The sequence below is a fragment of the Chiloscyllium plagiosum genome, chromosome 23, assembly GCF_004010195.1.
Source record: "Chiloscyllium plagiosum isolate BGI_BamShark_2017 chromosome 23, ASM401019v2, whole genome shotgun sequence".
In the NCBI taxonomy this organism is placed as follows: domain Eukaryota; kingdom Metazoa; phylum Chordata; class Chondrichthyes; order Orectolobiformes; family Hemiscylliidae; genus Chiloscyllium; species Chiloscyllium plagiosum.
The window spans coordinates 12,239,743-12,261,067 of record NC_057732.1 but is presented as its reverse complement, the minus strand read 5'-3'; the positions used below and the strand labels follow the sequence as shown (position 1 = coordinate 12,261,067).

At 39.9% G+C, this 21,325-nt stretch overlaps 1 protein-coding gene across 3 annotated transcripts in view; it reads left to right on the top strand.

Annotated features, from left to right (window-relative positions):
* ptpro (protein tyrosine phosphatase receptor type O) overlaps positions 1-21,325 on the top strand; it is a 171,309-nt gene that overhangs the window by 65,936 nt on the left and 84,048 nt on the right. For 2 of the 3 annotated variants that reach the window (XM_043713539.1, XM_043713538.1), the window contains exons 2-3: positions 9,145-9,424; positions 17,012-17,173. In XM_043713539.1, coding sequence (XP_043569474.1) covers positions 9,145-9,424; positions 17,012-17,173 — 442 coding nt within the window. The remainder of the gene's footprint in view (positions 1-9,144; positions 9,425-17,011; positions 17,174-21,325) is intronic. The other variant, XM_043713540.1, reaches the window with a different exon arrangement.

Genomic DNA, 21,325 nt, shown 5'->3' with positions numbered 1-21,325 from the left:
CTATTTTATAATCTGTTTATGTGGCATTCAACAACTCTGCATGAACCATGAGGAACCGTGATGAATTAATGTTATTAGTTCATATTTAAAAACAGTACAGAATTAGCTCGCTAATTAATCATGCACATAACCTTTGATCACTTCAAAAGGAAAGCGCAGGGTCGTGATGAAATATTACCACAAGCATTGTTAAAGTCTGCACTTTATGTTAATGAGCACATTTATACTTTTAATTAGTTTCTTTGCTCCATTGTTAAGCATGTGTCCTTCATATACACTGACATATGTTTCTATTTGATAATAGCTATCCCATATATGGATTGTATTTGAGATTTACTGCCAAGTAACGCTCAAAGCTCCATGACCTTCAAGTGATGAAGGAAGTGGAACCATCATTAATTTATTCTCTTTCAAATGTGCAACAAAAGAAAAACAAACCAGCACATAATCCATTAAGAGCCACTAAACTCTGAAGCAATTTTCCTGCCATAGAAGTAGATTATACCAGTTTTGGCCTCACTATACTCACTGCTGTAAATCTCTCTTGACAGCTCCATTGACTCATTGTACAGTCACTAGAAATTACCACATTCTTCAGTTGTCGTCGCCCCCAGGATGTAGTAAATTCCAAAAGGAAATCTGAGTGAACCAGATGTGGGAGATGTGCAGCATGGGCTTAGTCTTGATATTGCCAATTCCTGCTAATTCAGTTCAGTTTGTACTCCAAAATAAAATAACCGAAAAGTCGGAGATGGGCAAAATTCAATATTTTGAAGCACTGCTGATCTTGAAGTTTAACATTGAGAGCTTTGGCCAGCATCCAAACCTTCAAAGTGAACGTCCACTCTTTTGTAAATGAGGCACTGATGGACTAAATTTGAAAGCCTAGAAATGTGTGAGGGGATCATACTGCATGTTTAATGGGAGACTATTGAGTGTGATGCAGGCAGTGTTTCATGCTGCCTGCTGGTTTCCTGCGACTTTAACATCCAGCATGAGTTAACCAGAGCCGTAGCTTGCTGTATGTGCTGGAGGGATCCAATATTGTGAATGTGTCCTGTTGTGTGTTCTGACTACCACACTCTGAAAGCATCACATGTCAGGCTTACAAAGCTTTGAGCTCTTTGTCTCTAATCCAAGTTACAGTGCTACCTAGCAACATTGTACGTCCCATACTTGAGCATACATGACAATAAAATCTAAATCTACCTGGCCAGGATGCCAGTGGAGACCAATGACATGATATGTAAAACTTTATTCTCCAGTGCATTATGAACGTGATCCTCTGGAAAACCTTTGCATACAATTCTTTGCTGGATAATTAGATGCTAGATCTTCACAATCAATATCGAATGGTCCAGCCACAACTGGAAATTGCATTCAGATCTGGTCACTGTGTTAGAGGAAAGGGATGATTACACTGGAGAGGGTGCAGAAAAGATTCACTCGGATGTTGCCTCGGCTGGAGGCAAGATTGGACAGGCTGAGGCTGTTTTCTTTAGCAACGGAGGCTGGGAGGGAATCTGATAAGTTTGAATAGGAAGACACTTTTGCCATCAGCAGAGAAGTCCATAACCAGGGCTCATAAATTTCAGAGGTAGAAAGCTAATTAGAGGGGAGAGGAGGAATGCTTTCACAGGGTGATGGGAGTCTAGACTCACTGCCTGAAAGGGTGTTTGAATCAGAAACTCAAAACATTTAAGCAGTATTGAGATATCATGTGCATTGCTGTAGCCTCCAAGTCAGTGGGGCAAAAGCTAGACAATGGGATTAATGTCATTAGGTGTCAATTCAGTTCACTCCACATGATATCACGAAATGGTTGGAGGCACTGGATAGTGCCAAGGCAGCGTCCTGACAATATTCTGGCAATAGTACTGAAGATGTGTGTTCCAGAACTTATTGCTCCCCTAGCCAAGCAGTTCTGGCTCTGCTATATCGCTGACATCCAGACAATAATGTGGTAAATTGTCCAGGTATGTCCTGTGCACAATAAGCTGGACAAATCCAACTCAACCAATTAGCGCCCCATTAGTCTACTGTCGATCATTAGTAGAATGATGGAAGTTGTGACCAACAGTGCTATCAAGCAGTATCCACTCAGCAATAACCTGCTCAGTGACATCCAATTTGGGTTCCACCAAGACCACTGACCACAACTGACCACATGACAGCCTTGGGTCAAACATGGACAAAAGAGCTGAATTCCAGAGGTGAGGTGAGAGCGACAGTCTTGATATCAAGGCCTATTTGACTGTGTGTCAAGGAGCCCAAGCAAAACTGGAATCAGTGAGTATCAGGGGGCACACTCTCTGCTGGTTGGAGTCATGCCTGGCACATAAGATGGTTATGGTTGTTGGATGTCAGTCATCTCCGCTTCAGGACATCTCAACTGGAGTTCCTCAGGGTAGTGTCCTAGCCCAATCACCTTCAGCGGTTTTATCAATGACCTTCCCTCCATCATGAGATCAGAGTGGGGATGTTTACCAATGATTGCACAATGTTCAGCACCATTTGCAACTCCTCAGATACTGAAGCAGATGGTCAAATGCATCAAATCTGGATGTAGGTTTGCTCGCCGAACTGGAAGGTTCATTTTCAGATGTTTCGTCACCATACGCGGAAACATCATCAGTGAGCCTCTGGATGAAGCACTGGTAGCATGGCCCATTTTCTATTTATGTGTTTTAGGTTTCTTTGGGTTGGTGATGCCATTTCCGGTGATGATGTCATTTCCAGTGGTGATGTCATATCCTGTTCTTTTTCTCGGGGGTGTTAAATGGGATCCAAGTCAATGTGTTGACTTTGACATTACTGCAGGAAATGACATCATCAGCCTATGGAAACCTTAACACACAAATAGCAAGCGAGCCATGTCACCAGTGCTTCATCCAGAGGCGCACTGATGATGTTACCTAGTATGGTGACGAAACGTCTGAAAATGAACCTTCTAGCTCAACGAGCAAACCTATATCCAGAACCTCAACCTGAGCTACAAACCTTCTCAAAACTCGCTAGCAACAAGATCTGCACAATATCCTGATTTAAACTGACAAGTGGCAAGTAACATTGGTGCCACACAAATGCTAGGGAATGAACATCTCCAATAAGAGACAATCTAACCACTGTCCCTTGACATTCAATGGTGTTCCTATTACTAATCTCCCAAAACCAACATCCTTGAGGTTACCATTGACCAGAAACTCAACTGAACTCTCTACATAAATATAATGCCTACAAGAGCAGAGCAGAGGCTAGGAGTACTACAATTCGTAACTCACCTTCCTGACTCTCCAAAGCTTATCCATCATCTACAAGGTACAAGTTCAGGAGTGTGTTGGAATGCTCCCCAATTGCCTGGATGGCTCCAGCAACACTCAAGAAGCTTAACACTACCCGTTACCTCAGGAGAGCAGCCAACATAATCAAAGACTCCTCCCCCAATCTGGGTAATACACACTTTCACTCTCTTCTGTCGGGAGAAGACACAAAAGTTTGAAAACACATACCAACAGATTCAGGAATAGCTTCCCTGCTGTTATTAGACTATAGAACGGACCTCTCGTATATTGAAGTTAGTCTTTCTCTGCATCTTCTCTTTAACTGTAATACTATATTCTGCATTCTGGTGTTTATGTTCAATGTTGTCAGCAGCTGCGTCTACAGTTCCATGCTACTATCTGATGACAAGGGTGCCAACTAGTAGTTTACAGTTGGTCAGTAACCTGTCGGATGCTATGACCAAAGTAATCTGCTAGTTCCAGATTCCGCATTAAATAATCACCCTCTGCTCAAGCTTTCATTGTTAATTTGTTTCAGATAATAAAGTGAGCATGGGATTGGCAGCTGTGCAGGTGGAGGGGCAGCTTTTAGAGACAAAATGATACAGTTAGCCCTTGTATTGGATGGAAGCAATGAAAGCATGGCCAGAGAAAGACAAGGGTCAAGCAGCCATAGAAAATGAACCTGCAGCTACAGGTTGAGGATCGGTGAGGTCTGTCTTTGCCAACTCCCTTTACTCTCTTGTCTAAAAATAACCCAATTCTGCTCCTTCCTCCAGTGCAGCCACCTTAATTCTAAATGCTACCTCCTATAGAGATAGAGAGAGCTCCTCCATGCTTTCTGCTCATCATTTTGTGCTATAATCAAAGACAATAGTGATTGAGGCACAATTTCATGCTAAATCTATGTTCCATCATGACATTTCTAATGCAACTGACATAACTTACCTATTTTCATTTCTCATGATCCGTCCACTGCATCTTCAACATCATGCAGCATTTTGTGCATTGTTTTGATTCATCCCTGGGATGTAGGCTTCACTGACAAAGCCTGTGCTCATCCCTAATTGTCCATGAAAAATTGGCGGTGAGCCATCTACTTGAACTGTTGCAATCCATGTGGTTTAGATACGGTAACAGTGATTCGACATTTCTGGAGGAACTAATCATAATTGAGTTGCTTGCTTGACATGTCAGAGGGCAGTAAACAGTCGACAGCATTGCTGGGCCTCTGGAACCAGGTGTGGTGCAGACAAATTAAGGGCAGCAAATTGCTTTCCCTGAGGGACATTCATGATCAACAATCCAGCAGTTTTATAACCCCATGTCTGATACAACTAAGTATTTTGGTCCTGATTTTAATGAGTTCATTTTAAATTTCTCCTGTCGTAGTGGTGAGATTTTACCTCATATCTGCAGATCATTGACTTAGGCATTGGAATACGAGTTCAAAATGCTGGTGTTCCCATAAATGACTACAACTTCCACAAATAGTCAGTGTTCCTACTTTGTGGTGATATTCATGGTACAGCTTTCAGGAGCCTACTTTGTTACACATCTATCCTGGGCCCACATTCATGGTGTGAAAGTGTAAAAATGTTGGCCTGGACATATCAGACTTTGTACCATCTTTGCATATTTTGCAGGATTCTTTCTCCATAGAAGTTTTTTTTGCTTCACTCCATTGCTATATTTGGCAGTGAGACTTCATCATTGAACCCGCAATCAGCTTCTATTGTACTCTAGTGCTTTATTCAGGTGCTTCTGGATCTCATAGCTCCAATAAAAAGTGAACATTGCATTGCAAATGCATGATTTCAGATCTTTTGGAATGTTTCACATCATACATACCATTGTGCAATTGGTATTAATGGATAACTATATATATCATAGAGTCATAGAGATGTACAGCATGGAAACAGACCCTTCGGTCCAACTCATCCATGCCGACCAGATATCCCAACCTAATCTAGTCCCATTTGCCACCACTTGGCCCATATCGCTCTAAACCCTTCCTATTCATATACCCATCCAGATGTCTTTTAAATGTTGTATCTGTACCAGCCTCCACCACTTCCTCTGGCAGCTCATTCCATACACGCACCACCCTCTACATGAAAAAGTTGCCCTTGGGTCCCTTTTAAATTTTTCCCCTCTTACCCTAAACCTATGCCCTCTGGTGCTGGACTCCCCGACCCCAGGGAAAATACCTTATCTGTTTATCCTATCCATGCCCCTCATGATTTTATAAACCTCGATAAAATCACTCTGATGTTCCAGGGAAAACAGCCCCAGCCTACTCAGCCTCTCCCTATAACTCAAACTTTCCAACCCTAGCAACATCATTGTAAATCTTTCCTGAACCCTTTCAAGTTTCACACCATCCTTCCTACAACAGGGAAACAACAGAATTGCACGCAATATTCCAAAAATGGTCAATGTCCTGTACAGCCACAACATGACCTCCCAACTCCTACACTTGATGCTTTGAACAATGAAGGAAAGCATGCCATATGCCGCCTTCACTATCCTATCTACCTGTGTCTCCACTTTCAAAGAGCTATGAACCGGCACTCCAAGCAACACTCCCCTGGATCTTACATTAAGTGTATAAGTCCTGCCCTGATTGTGTTTCCAAATTACAGGACTTACTGAGTGTGAGGGAGAGTTATTTTTACTTGGGGCAAAGAGTTAGCTGGAGCTGACTCAGAGAGGAACATTCTAGAGAATGCAGAACAGACCCACAATGGCCAGAAATTCATGGTAGTCAGAGTCCTTGAATGTTCCTGGGCTTTAGTCCTTGAAAGTAGCAGAATCCTTGAACACAGAAATATCAGCAGAATTGCACGCAATATTCCAAAAATGGTCAATGTCCTGTACAGCCACAACATGACCTCCCAACTCCTACACTCGATGCTTTGAACAATGCAGGAAAGCATACCATACGCCGCCTCCACTATCCTATCTACCTGTGTCTCTACTTTCAAAGAGCTATGAACCTGCACTCTAAGCAACACTCCCCAGGATCTTAACATTAAGTGTATAAGTCCTGCCCTGATTGTGTTTCCAAATTACAGGACTTACTGAGTGTGAGGGAGAGTTATTTTTACTTGGGGCAAAGAGTTAGCTGGAGCTGACTCAGAGAGGAACATTCTAGAGAATGCAGAACAGACCCACAATGGCCAGAAATTCATGGTAGTCAGAGTCCTTGAATGTTCCTGGGCTTTAGTCCTTGAAAGTAGCAGAATCCTTGAACACAGAAATATCAGCACTAGGGAGCAATCAGTTAGCAACTCATTGGTTGAATTGAATGGAAATGAAAATTAGGAAAGATGTAAAACTGGCTGCCAACTTACTATTGTCTGTTTTACGCGTGATTGCCCCAAGTCACGGTGATGTCAAAAAGAATCAGCCTTCCATTTCAAAATATTAGGAAGAGCAGCATCCATTTGTTCACGAGGTAAATTCATTGAAAATACTGCACTAATGTCATACTTTCGTCTGGAGTACTGTTTGGCTTGACATATTCTGGTGCTGAAAGTACAATTGTTATGTAACAAAATAATTGACCACTTGCCACTACACAACATTTATGTTGTGATCTTTAAATTTTAAACATCCCATCCCCAGTGCATTGCTCTTCCTGAACAAATACACTATTGCTTCTTTGTTCTAAGGCCATGGATAAGCTACACTGTGCTCAAGCATTGGAGATTGAGATAGAAATATGGTCTTAATATACATTTCTGTAGTTGCATTTTCAGAATTTGAAACAGAAATTGAATATTCAGCTTCTAACTTACCCCGACTTCTTTTTTCAGAATTGACAGGTACTACAAATAGGCATCATATATTTGGCAATACTGAACATCCAGTGAGGATTTAAATTCAAAGACACTGTTGGTCAGAGGTAGTTACTTTAGTTACTGCACCATCTCCGTTTGACTCCCCACTGCTCGACCAGTGGATGAATGGACTGATACAGGCTGGGTATCTTACCTGATCCCACCATGCTTATGTTATCTACCATAACGGAAAAACGATTAGGACATCAGGAACATGGTATTGAAAGATCCAATAAGTGTTTATTACAGTTCATTCGTATGTACACATATTATGTTTACTGACACTTCAGTATCTACTACGCTGTTAATCGATAAGGTTACAAAGAGTTGTAGAAAGTGTGGCTTCTATCGTGTGTCATGCTTTAAGTAGCAAGAGTTAAGAGAGAGACTAAGATCCGTGTATCCTCAGGTGACATGCTAAGGTACAGTGAGTATACCATGTCTCTTAAACATTTACTGACATTACATATGTGAGACATCACATATCTTCCCTTTACTCCTTAACCAATGCAAGCACCATTTATAACATTAACAAAATCCACATGAGCATAACACTTGAAAAAGCCTCATTTATATTCAATGAAAATCAAAACCAGCGATATTTCAAACTTATTGATATTGGAACCTCTGTCTCTATGAGTCATCCATCATAGATTGAGTTTGTTGCAATAAAACTCAGTTTGGTGCAAAACAGTCATTACTGTTTGGATCAACTTTCAATGTATCACATCAGTTGTATGACTCTATGGTCTTTTACTATAAACTCTGTGTACTATTATCCTGCCCCACTAGCTACCTGATGAAGGAGCAGAGCTCCAAAAGCTAGTGCTTCCAAATAAACTTGAACTATAAACTGGTGTTGTGTAATTTATAACTTTGTCCACCCAATCCAACAGTGGCACCTCCATATCATGGATCAACTTTGTCACTTTTTCCTCTACTTATTGTGATGATATTCTGCTCTTCCCTTGAAGTTGTAAGGTTAATTATTTGGAATGCAGCTCGAAAGCATAATTGGAAAATCAAGTGTGGAGACCAGTGTACCAAATTGTGCCTTGATATCCTACTTGTGTAATTACCGAAGATAATGACCAAGATTTGGAGATGTCACAGATTGGGCACACAGATCCCTGCAACTGATCCTTCCATTGGTTGTGTTCACAGCATCACCAGTAAATCATACCATACTGTGCTTATTGAAACGTAAGTGGAAGTAACTGGACCATTAAGGTAATATCGTATTGCAGTCAAATAAATTGATATGACCATTTAGATCTCTGAAATAGCTTCTGATATGCTGTTTTATCACATTTAACGCAATCATATGGTTTCAATATGTACAGGTTCTGTGTAGAAAAAAATGTACATCTAAAAATATAATCACTGGAAATGTCTGTTTCTATCTGGGTTTATTTGGATAAAATTGCAAGTATAGTGGGTGTTATTTTAATTCTCTCATATGGACAGTTAATACAAGGCACAATATCACTTGGACTATAGCAGGGGTGAGCTGCAGGCTTCTTTCATCAATGTCCAATAATACACTTGTAAAATCTGCTGTTTATTTGATACATGCATTGAAGGATACAATTAACAAATGGCTTATGCTAATCTTAATAAGCTTGGGGTTTTTGAACTCAAAAATGGTTGCTATTGAAAGGGAAACAAACAGCATTGTTTTGGAGAATAAATCCACATTGAAAGAAACATTCACTGTGATAATCTGCTCTTGACCTGAATTTTCCAGTTCTGACTCTATCTGATAGGTATATAACTAGGCATCATCTGGTAAATATTTTTCTGATCATTTTGTTCTTCTGTGTGCAAGCGTTAAATATGATTGCAGCTGAATAAATATTTTGTTTTACCAGTTCCTAATTATTTCAAAAGTGATAAGCAATGTAGAGGAGCAGTTTTCCCTGATTTATTTAATCTGACCATGTGTACACTTGTGTGGAAAAAAACACCATTTGAAGAGCTCTCTTCTTAAAGCTTACTTTTTTGTTCCCTCTGTCTAGAGTGCTGCTGCGATCTCTGCTACGGTTAGTGATGACAACAAAATCATCGTGTCACTCCAGCCATCTGATGTGACGAATGGATCCTCTCTGTACTATGTGAAGATAACACAGTCTGTTAACCTGACTAATTATAAACTCCAGTTCAAAGACTTCAACAGTACACTCCCTCCTCCTGTGGTCTTCAATGCTTCTTACCATGGGATCTACTATTTAGTGACCCTCCTGACTGGCAACTCAAAATCAACTGTTAAGCCGGTACATTTAGTTGCTGTACTAACAAGTAAGCAACTTTTTGTTTGTTGGTTTATTATGTTCATCAGTAAGTCAATTATAATTTATTGGATGCTGAGCAATGAGTCATGCCTTTGGGAGGTGTTGTTAGTTACCTAGACTAGAAGAGAGAAACATGGTTTCTCAGCATCACCTGGAGGTGCCAAATGTCAATTACTTCTTGTGATGTCTTTGGAACATGGAGTTCCACATACAGCACTTACTTGCTCAGGTTTATAGAATAATTCTAATGTTTTGCATCAGCCTTGATTGATGCTCAAAGACAATTTTCTGCTTGACATCAGAATCGCTGATATCAAATTACATGAAAATCCTGTATATTAATATATCAAAGGAAAAGGTCAACCTGTCATTGCTTAACCGAGTTGGCTTAATTTTGCTAAATATTTCTTAGATTACCTATTTCCTCTTGGTCAAAAATAAGAGAGTCATACAGAAGCTTCATTATGGTGAAATTCTCAGAATACTGTTTACTTCATCCACTTTGGTCAAAGGACTGCAAAAGACAAGAACCTTAGTACAAATTACATATAATTGATGATTTATCTGTTGGTTTCACATAACTACAATATTTAAGACCTGAAACAAAACAGGAACAGGAGAAGGCTGTTCAGCCCCTTGAGCCTGTTCTGTCATTCAACAGCATCATGGTTGATCCAACATTCCTCACATCCACCTCTCCCTGTAACTCTTGATTCCACAACTGATCAACAATCTATCTCAGCCTTAAATATGCACAACGACTCAGCCTTCACAGCTGTTTGTGACAAGGATTTTCAATGCCTCGCAACACTCAGCGAAGAAATTCTTCCTCATCTCATTAAGTTGGCGGGCCTTTATTCTGAGAATGCCTTCTTGTCTTAGACTCTCCCATGAGGTGAAATATCCCTGTAGCACTTAGCCTGTCAAGCTCCTGAAGAACCCATTGTGTTTCAATGAGATCGCCTCTCATACTTCCAAACACCAGTGAGTAGAACCCCAGCAAGTTTAATGTTTGCTCGTAAGACAATCCCTTCATACCAGGGATCATCCTTGTGAAACTTCTCTGGATGATCCCCAATGAAATCATATCTTTCCTGAGATAAGGGAACCAAAACTGCTCATAGTACTACTTGTATTGTTGCAATAAGATCCCTACTCTTTTCTCCAACCCCTTTGAAATAAGGGCTCACATTTCATTAGCCTTTCCGATTACTTGCTGCCCCCGTGTGTGACCTTTCTGCGTTTCTTGTAATTCCAAGTCCCTTTGCAGCAATTTGTTCACATTTATTTTGAAATGGCAGTCCATTGGTAAATTTTGATCTGCTTGGTTTCATTAATAATCAATGAATGCCTTTACTGTTGCAAGTTTTCTTCATATGGCTTTATGTTTGAATGATGTAAGTCACTAGATCCACGCAAAAAAGTTTAACCAGTAGTTAATTAAGGTTGCACTTGACTCCCCCAAGCCTATTCATCACCTTTAAGGCACAAGTCAGGAGTGTGATGGAATACTCCCCACGTGCCTGGATGAGTGCAGCTCCAATAAAACTTAAGCTTGACACCATTAAAGACAAAGCAGCTCACATTACTAGCACAACATTCACAAGAATTCACTCCCTCCACCACTGATGCTTATTAGCAACAGTGTGTACTATCTTCAAATTAGACCGCAAAAATCCACCAAAGATCCTTCATCGACAACACCTCTCAAACCCACAAATGCTTCCATGTAAAAGCACCAGAGTACTGGATAAGAGAAGTCTCCATCCAAGCCACTCGCATCTTGCCTTGGATATCTCATTCCATTCCTTCACTGTAACTTAGTAAGAAACCCTGGAACTCTCCAACAGCCTTCAGGAAGGCAGCTCAACTTCTCATGGATAACTAGGGATCAGCAATAAATGGTGGTCCATCTGAATGAATTTTTTTCTTAAATCATAAGATAGGTTGTATTTGTTATTGGGTGACTTTGCAATTCCTAATTCACAAAGGAAAGGTCACACTCAAAAATAGATATGCAATATTATGACTTAATTAAAGTGTTTTTTCACATTCCAGTCAACGTATAAGTAACAAATATATTTGTTGCTATTCCAATTTAATAAATAGAAGAGTTGTAGCATTATGTGGAACAAGTTTCAGTTGCAGTAATGAATATTGTTCTTCAGATACTTATTACATCACAATTATTGTTCTGAATTAAAATAAGGTCAAAAAGGCCAATTCAATTGCCATATGATTACACCTACTGCTTTATATTAATATTGTGCCAAGTAGTCTCTTAGTTGAAGAGATTACCAGGATGCATTAACTCAGTAGTAGGCACGGTGGCACAGTGGTTAGCACTGTTGCTTCATAGCGCAAAGGACCCGGGTTTGATTCCAGCCTTGGCCAACTATCTGTGTGGAGTTTGCACATTCTCCTTGTGCCTGCATGGGTTTCCTCTGGGTGCTACAGTTTCCTCCCACAGTTCAAAGACGTGCAGGTTAGGTGAATTGGCCATGCTAAATTGCTCACAGTATTCAAAGATGTGTAGGCTATGTACATTAGTCAGGGGTAAATGTAGAGTAATAGGTAAGGGAATGTGTCTGGGTGTGTTATTCTTTGGAGGGTCGGTGTGGACTTGTTGGGCCAAATGGCCTGTTTCCACACTGTAGGGATTCTATAACTAAGTAATAAACAGATTTTAGTTGAATACAAAGAAGATTATCTGTTTGAAGAAAACTAAATAAAACCTTTGTACTCTTTATAAGATTGCTTATATGGGTAATTGCTGCAGAATTTGTTATGAAATGAGCAAAATGAATTGAGAGATAAAACAGAGCAGGAGCCAGATTTCATAAATTAGTTAGTTTACTTATCCTATCCTTAACCAATAATTTTTTTTTAAAAGTCTGACTGTAATGCAGGTGTCAATACTTTTCTTTTGGGCCTCCTCTTGAGATTTTATTTTAACCTGGACTAAATATTGATTGATGAAGACTCCTGTTTGCTTTTCAGGGGCTTTCTTTCATTCTCATTCGCCTTCATTGGGTGATGCACCACACAGTAACAATACTTTGTGTGCTTGTGTTGAAATCTGGGGGATCTAGAGTCACACAGGAGCAGAATTGAAGAAGTCGTCAGTATCGTCAATAATCATCACTGCACCATAAAACCTAAACCTATCGCACAAAGGAAAAGCGTTAATTTCCTGGACACCACAGTGTTTAAATTGACATTAGGTAACAGGAAAAAGTTAGCAATCAATTTTTTTTAATAACCTTACACTTTCTGTGCACAAAAAGCCAACACCCTCAGCATCCTTTCTGTGAACTGGTGAGGTCACAGCTCAGCAGTTGCATGTTTGTCTCTAACATAATATGCCTCAAGTAATTCACAATATGAGAGATGCTTTGAATTCCGATAATACATAAATGTAACATTTAATTAGCGAAATAGTTGAAGATTAAATATGCAATTCAAAAGTATTTGTTACAGTAGCCTCCCCTACTATTCCCATTTACCCACATAGTAACTTCTGAATGCCTGCAGACATTAGTGAGAAACACCATGTTCAGTAGCCAGGAATTCATTACTTTCATTTCCATGGCTTCCATGCATCTGAATGTCCCTTTGTTGATCGATTTTGTAACTGTTGTCTCCGGTTTCCTGCCTCACTCCAGCATCCACCTCCACTCTTGCTTGTCCTAACCCATTGTCCCTGTTCCTATTTGTTCACTGCATTACTCACCTTCTGCAAGCTGCTACCATCACAAGTTGCTTCTCCCCAATGGTTTCGGTTGATGGATGCACTGTGTGTATACTGTGGTGGGGCAATACTTTTCTCCAATTGTTTTCTCCTGTGATCAAATTTCACTGGCCACTTTAAAGGCTTCGGAATGGGAACTGTCCACTCGACTACATATTTTGAGCCTTACAATAGTGTATTGATCCATTCCCAGTTTGTATCTGACACAGATATCATGTGAGCAAGAACTCCAGTGAGGGCTGCAGAAAACAAGAGAAGGTAATGGCTGTTAAATTAAGAGATCAGTGGCTGTCAATTTTACAAGTGACCTTAACCCATTTATTGTAAGCACGTTAACTCTTGCCCAGTGCATTTCCCACCAGAATGTAATGGATTAGCCATTTTGTACTTCTCTCATATAAAATTTTTCTCGATCCTCTACAGTAAACAAGTTAGTATAACCCAGACTGGTGTAGTCATTCAAACAATATAACACAATTACATGTGTCAAATCTTAATGCTCTCAAATCCCTGTCAACAGATTACTGTATGAGGTTCCAAAACTGGTCATGTTCACACACTGTTCTCTCTTCTGACTTTTATAAATACGCACACCTGCATAATAAACTCAAGCAACAATTTTATCATTGTTCTGTGCTATGTTCTTGTTCCTCTTGTTCCCGCCCACCCATCTTCACTAATCAGGTACTCATGAGAAAGATTCAGAATGAACTTTACTGGAAGGCAGCATTAAATAAGTAATCAGTGTGGGATCCGATTTTCAACTTGTGTTCCTGAATTCGTTTGAGTTTACGTGTTAGCGTGAAAATAAAGTCTATTGGCAGAATTTAATGTTCCTCACTGGGGGTAGACTGGGAGGAAGAGGCGCATAATGCGGTGGGAATGTGAGGAGGTGACCCATCACCATCCCAACTTCTCCAGTTAATTCTAGGCAAGGTTCAGAATGCCCTTCCATCCAGATGCCAAGTAAGCATTTTAAATGGCACCATCAATACTTCATCCTGCCACCACTCGTGTTTAACCAGTAAAAGATAGGGTATACATCACTCAGCAGACAATAGGCAAACCCTTGGCGATATGTCTGCAGTGTGGTGGAAAAGAATTTCTCATGTGGAATCTTGTGTCCAGCTGTAGAGCTAAGGAGGCATCTGGGGGAAGCTCCCTCCTCCACCCACTCTCACCCAGTGCCCAGCACTTTATACGTACCCATCCCTCCCTGGCAGCCCATGATGAGCCAACTCCACTTATCTTTATCGCCAATGGGCTTGTTGAAGAGCTGGGAGCTGCTGGTCTCCACTTTAGTCAGTCACCCTTGAAGGCAGATCATTCCTTGTGGAGCCAGGAACCCTGATGACACTGGTAGGATGCCTAATTGGTACCTTATCCCAACATGGCTCCTAGAAATTGTCATAGTAGGGCACTACCAGTTCTTGACATAGATTCGGAACACAGAGCACAGAGCACAACATTACAGCGCAGTACAAGACCTTCGGCCCTCGATGTTGCACTGACCTATCACTGGTCTGATCTTTTAAATTCTGCCCTACGTTTGATTTTTCACTGCATTACATAATTGGACAAAGAGGAAACACAGTAGGGATAATTTCTACTACTCTGGAGCTGTGCTGCTGGAAGTTCTTAATGGAGACTCCTATACACAACATAAGCAAGAATTTTCCAAGTATGTTATTAAAGAATGGAGCTCCTGGCTGTGTGAGTGAAATCAGAAGTTTGTCTATGTTTGACTAAAATACATATGATGTAGACGCTATTTCAAACTTAGAAGATTGAAATTCTTTTAAAGATGAAGAATAGTTAGATTGATCTTGTCATGCACCTGATTGTCATGCAGTTGCTGCCCTAGCCAACTCCTAGATTTAATCTACTTGTTTGATCCAATGGTGACAGGTCAGGCCATTGCTGTGTCATATTTTACTTGCTTGGAAATGTAATTAAGGTTACATTTGAAAATCGATGTCAACAAGAACTCTCTTAACACACTGTGTCAAAAGAAAATTGGCCATGCTGACCAGTGCCTTTCCAATTTATCTACAGTTGTACAATCAACCTGAAAATAGCTGATCCTAATCAGTATTCAATGTCTTTCTACTATTTCCTTCAGTCCTGCACTTCATTGTCCTTTATGTGGTTGTTGAGATTGTGCTGACTTCCGATAAAGAATTCAATATTAAATCCTTAAATTTGCATTGTACGCTATGAAAATGCTCCCATTAACTACAATGAATGATCTTCCTAATCCAATTCATCCATTTTTTTTTTAAGCAATAATGCTGACTTCTCTCACTAAGGCTTTTGTATGTGCCATTGGCTTAGATTTCCCACTGGACGTGGTTTCCTATTCCAGTCAGCCATCATTTAAGCTCAACATCAGCTTAGTCCTACTTGATGCTAAGACATGCATTGATGTCTTAATTGTTGTAAACTTTCCTGTACAGGAAATGGTGATGAACATGTTGATCAATGCAATTATTACCTAGCATGTAAAATGTATCAAATTTCAAGATTTAAACATTTTTTTTTTTAAAAACTAGATTTAAATAGCAGATTAGCCACACAAGGTTGCAATATGTTATCTTAGGTTGTGAAGTTGCTGTTTTGTGTCCCCAGTTTTCAATTAAACAGGCTTCAAATCTTGATCATGCTATCAGTCGACATAGAACATTTTCTTCAAAAGACATCAATTACTTTTGAAGGCTGAATTTTCTAGAGATCAGAAAATAAATTTCTTGCTGCCAGAGAGGATAGAATTTATTGATTGTAAAGTTCATCCGTGCCCCTGATGCCAATGGGTTCAATCCCTCCCCCCTCCAGGATTTGACCATGAAATCTCAGCGGACACTGCAGTATCAGAATGAGGGAGTGCTCGATTGGCATTGCCTTTCATGTGAGTCATAAAACTGGCCACATCCTTGAATGGACACAGAAAGTTATTCACAGATAAGCACAGGAATTCTCTACTGTTCTGATAAATATTGATTCCTCAACCAACTGAGAGGAACCAGTTTAACTGTTCACAATCTCATTGCTCTTTGTAAAAGCTTGCTAGTTTGCCTGCAGAACAAGAATGAAAACACCTCAAAAGTAAATAATTGACATTGAAACATTTTGAGACATCCAAAGCAAATGGAAGGTCTTATGGAGTTGCAAACTCAATTTGTTGTTTATCCAAACTCTTAGAGTAGGATAAAAGGCTGGCACATCATCGAGAGCCGAAGGGCCTGTGCGGTGCTGTACTGTTCTGTGCTCTATGTTCGATTCTTTGTGAAAAAGGTGAGTAAGGAGGTATATTTTAGAAGTTGTAGATAAAGCACAGCCCTTTAGTCAGGAGATTATTTTCTTCATTTGAAAGATGTGACTGTCAGTGGCAAGGCCAGCATTTATCTCTATGCATTGTGTACGAGAAATTCAGCACCTTGAAATGACGTTATTCCTATGGTTTAGATACGTCAATAGTGCTGCAAGGGAGGGATTCCAGAATTTTGATCAATGAAGGAAAAGCAATACCTCTCCAAATCAGTATGATGTGGGACTTGCAGAGGAACAATGTTAATAGTCTCATCTGCCTGCAGGCCTGATTGTTTAGGTGGTCGAGGTTTGGAAGTTGGCTTGTATCAGCAAAGTAAGTTCAAAGCAGTTGTTCTACAGACTGCTTGTTTCTTAGTGTAAACCAAGTAAATTAGGGTTGCATAACAAAAAAAAGGTCTTTTAGATTCCAATGGCAACCACATCAAAGCTGAAATATTTAATCCCCATAGGAGCTACATTGTTACTTGTGTTAAAAAATGGTTTTACTGTGACTAACACTTTTTCTTTCTTTGCTAGAACCACTCCCAGTCAACAGTGTGGCTGTATATGACTACAAGCAATCTCCACAAACTGGAGTCCTGTTTGACATTCAATATCCAAAGCAGACAACCAACTTTTTCTCAAGATTAAAATTAAGCTACTTTGAAGGCAGTTATTATCGAACATCACTCCACAAAGGTAAGAAAACATCTCTGATCCAGCAATGCATTAGGGGTGTATAAAATAATTTTCAACATAATTGCTGATTTTGATCCAAAAGTATATTGCTACAGATTGTATTTGAATGTCTAATTGTTGTTGGACCAATAGCATCCAATGCACTTTATGAAATAATAAAGTGGGTCCAATAGATGGCTGAGTTGAAAAATCAGTTGGAAAAGGAGCAATTTGCAGGGAAATGGGTTAAAAGCTAGAATATGAGACTAGCTGAGTAGCTCCTTAAAGAGCAACTACAGGATGATACAAACTCAATGTATACCTGTAACTTTTAAAAAGGCACTTGAATTCCTGGTTATTAACTGAAAACATCATGCAATTACATTTTATGTTTCAAAAGAGAAAACATTTCCCGATAAACGAATAAGTATTAACACTGCATCTCGCAGCAGTCCCACCATGCCACTATCCCACCCTTCTGTTTTGGATTTTATCTGTAAAGTTCATTTCACATGGCAGGGGCTTGAGTAATCATGGACCAAAACCAATGGCTGTCTCAGCTCCCATACATACACTCCATTTCACGTCCTTTCCCTGTCTGCCATTTTAAACTCTCTGCGAGGATTCCACTGCTGATCTTTTCTGCTCATTGTACAAGACAGATCTTTAATTTTTCATAAATTTGGGTTGTCCATTCAAAGTAAGGGCTCCACTTGCATCTTTGTGCATTGCTGCTAGGAGGTGGTTTCTCTTAGTTTCTGTTGCTCCTACCTCTAATTCTAGCAGATGGTTCCCAGACTGACTAACTCACAGATTGGGGAAAAGAATCAAACAAAAGTTAAAACCAAGGAACCTTCATTCCTCATCCCATCTCCATGGCAATGTGATACACGGCGTTTAGTTTCAGATAGAAATGCAAATCGACTATGTTTAACATTAAACTTTTCTCTTGATCTGAAAAGTATATGGATTGTTCAAAACATCCCTTTGTTTAGTGGTTGCCTTTAAAATCCTCTCTGATCTGAGGGAATGAATAGGTTGATGTGAGGGGGAGGGGAGTGAGATTTACACTTGATATTCAAACCTTCCCTTGGGTTATTCCAAACACAGACCACCTCCTGAAGAACTATTCAAAGAGGCTACTATAACCCGAGATGTGAATATTTCTGACCACCATCCTAGCAACAAATCAGACTTTCCCTTTTGATCTGCCCCCCACACCTAATTGATAAATACTTTAGACGTCCATAATTTATCAATCAAAAGATATAATCCTATAACGTTACACTTTTAGGAAGGGGCAATAATCTCTTTCTGTACCCTATAATTCTGTGAAATTGAATTTGTTCAGTGTTCTTGAGGTATTCTCTCTCCTTAGGAACTGCCACGCTTTCATTAAGCAAAGCGATCTATTTCCTTTAGCCTTTTCTTAAATTTGACTGGGCAATTTGTAGCTTTTTGAATCAAAGAATAACTCCTGTTTCTAATATAATGAACTGATTACAGGTGCTTTAGAAAATGATCATATTTCCCCATTGGAAGCATTTCCTGCTCTAACTTCCTTGCACACAGCCTCACTGTCTCTTGCCCTATCTACTTTTCTAGCCTCTGTATTCACTTGCTATCCTTCCCCTTTCTCTCCTACCAAAATGCTGTTGAGGCTAGCTTAATTGAACATTTGGATGTTTGTTAGGAAAAGGGAATCAACCAAGGTGAGTAAATAGCGTGCAGATGAACCATAATCTAATTGAAGCGAGGAGCAGGCTTTAGGGGCTGAATGGCTTACTGATGTTCCTATATCTCTCTCCCCTGGTCCCTGTTTACATTGTCTCCCTTTGTCATTCCTCTCCATTCACCACCCCATCTTCCTTATTAAATTACAGCTCTGCGTCGGACTCATGCACATGAGCATTTTCCCAAGGAAAGCTTCTCAAACTAGTCTCAATCCATCCTTCCTGAGAAAAGAAGGAATTCCTGGCTGTGACTAACTTCTCCATTACTTCTTTAATGTGCAGCTTTTAAAAAAAGAACTGGCGACTGCTTTTTGAATTTGGAGCTTCATGAAAGACTATGAAATTTTGCTCCCCGTAACAATTTGCATTAAGATACCTCAATTTCTACCTCCGATTCTGCTCAGTTTGCAACCCTAGGAAGCACTCTGAATCTCTTTACAGTCCATTTCTGGGACTCCAGAATTAGTAACATGAACCCTTCTAAAGAAGGGTCACTTGACCTGAAAGGTTAACTCTGCTTTCTCTCCACGGATGCTGCCAGACCTGCAGGTTTTCCCAACAATTTTGGTTTTTGTTTCTGCAGTTATGTGTTTGCATGTTTTTTTTTAACTTCAGAGTCCGGTTGTTCCCTAATTTTGAATATTACTGTGCACTGGTGAGCATTTTCAACTCAAAATTCCAAGAAGGAACCTTTTTGTGAAAGGCACTTTGAGACTACGACCTCAGTGTTAGCCTTCTACTTCTGAATCTTTTTGTCTTAATCTTACAATACAGTTCCCATTGTCTTCAGGAGAATAAATGGGAAGACTGCAAGCATAGTTCAGACACACAACCCTGTGGCTATAATACTTCTTTATAAAAGACATAAACCTCAGAATGAATTACAGTATTATGTGATTGCATTGTATAAAAGGTAAATGATTTAACAGTTAACATATGGACGGTTAATATAAACAGTTAATGCATGCATGGTTAATGTATTCTGTTGAACTAGTTTTGTTCATTTTAGGCCCTTGAATATACATTTTCCAGGTCATCTACCACTTTTTAACCCCTTTTTGTTCTGCATTTTTGTTTGATTCTCCCAGACGATTATATATTCGTTGGGTGGTGAGGTTAGAAAGTGTCTACTTATGAGGCTTCCAGCATCAAGTGTGTTGGACAGGTTTGAAAGTCCAGTTTATGTTTACCTGCACACCCTCTCGAATGTGCCTTTTGACACAATCAAAACTTGTTTGTTCTATAAATGATTCAGGATTCATTTCAACAGGTGGATGAGATTCAAATTCGTCCATGAGCCAACCCTTTGTAGATGGTTAAAAGTGGAACCCCCTCCATGGAGTCTGGTGTGTTTGATTGATACTAACCATGCAAGTTATAATGTAAATGCACAATTTGATCTGACAGCTGGAGTGAGAGACTTACAAGAAAAATTGTTCATTTGACTATTAGTTTGGGAGCCGCCCCCAATTCACATTGCACAAGTTTAGTTTTGGTGTGAGATCTCATTGGGCTATTTCTAAACCTGTGCCACAAATGCTATTAATGAAGTGTGAGGGGAGGAAATGGCCTAGTGGTATAATCACTGGGCTAGTAATCTGGAAATGGAGTTAATGCTCTGGGGACCTAGGTTCACATCCTGCCATGGCAGATGGTTGAATTTGAATTCAATGTTTGGGGTGACACTGTGGCTCAGTGGTTAGCACAGCTGCCTCACAGCGCCAGGGACCCAGGTTCGATTCCAGCCTCTGATAATTGTCTATGTGGAGTTTGCACGTTTCTCCCCGTGTCCGCATGAGTCTCCTCCCGGTGCTCTGGTTTCCTCCCACAATCCAAAGATGTGCAGGTCAGGTGAATTGGCCATGTTGAATTGCTCATAGTGTTCAGGATGTGTAGGTTAGGTGCATTAGTTAGGGGTAAGTATGGAATAATCGAAGTTAAAAATCACACAACACCAGGTTATAGTCCAACAGGTTTAATTGGAAGCACACTAGCTTTCAGAGCGATGCTCCTTCATCAGGTGATAGTGGAGGGCTCGATCGTAACACAGAATTAAAGCAAAAATATGCAGTGTGATGTAACTGAAATTATACATTGAAAAATTGATTGTCTGTTAAGCCTTTCATCTGTTAGAATACATGGATAGTTCCACTTCTTTCATGTGTAAATCACAAAACCTTTTTTTTAAAGTTGCATTCTCGGGTTAGCTGTTAACAATGGTGATAGCTAGACAATATGTTGAAGGTGTTAGCCCCCTGTGTTCTCTGTCTATGACCTGATGTTTAGATTGATTCTAATCTAAAAAGTGAGATAACAGAGTCTTACATAAATTCATGCAGTTTTTGAGCTCAGAGTTCGACATGAATCTATGTGGTTTTTGAGTAAAGTGCAATGTAACTCTGAAAGTACCAAAAAAATTCACCACACAAAATATATGTAT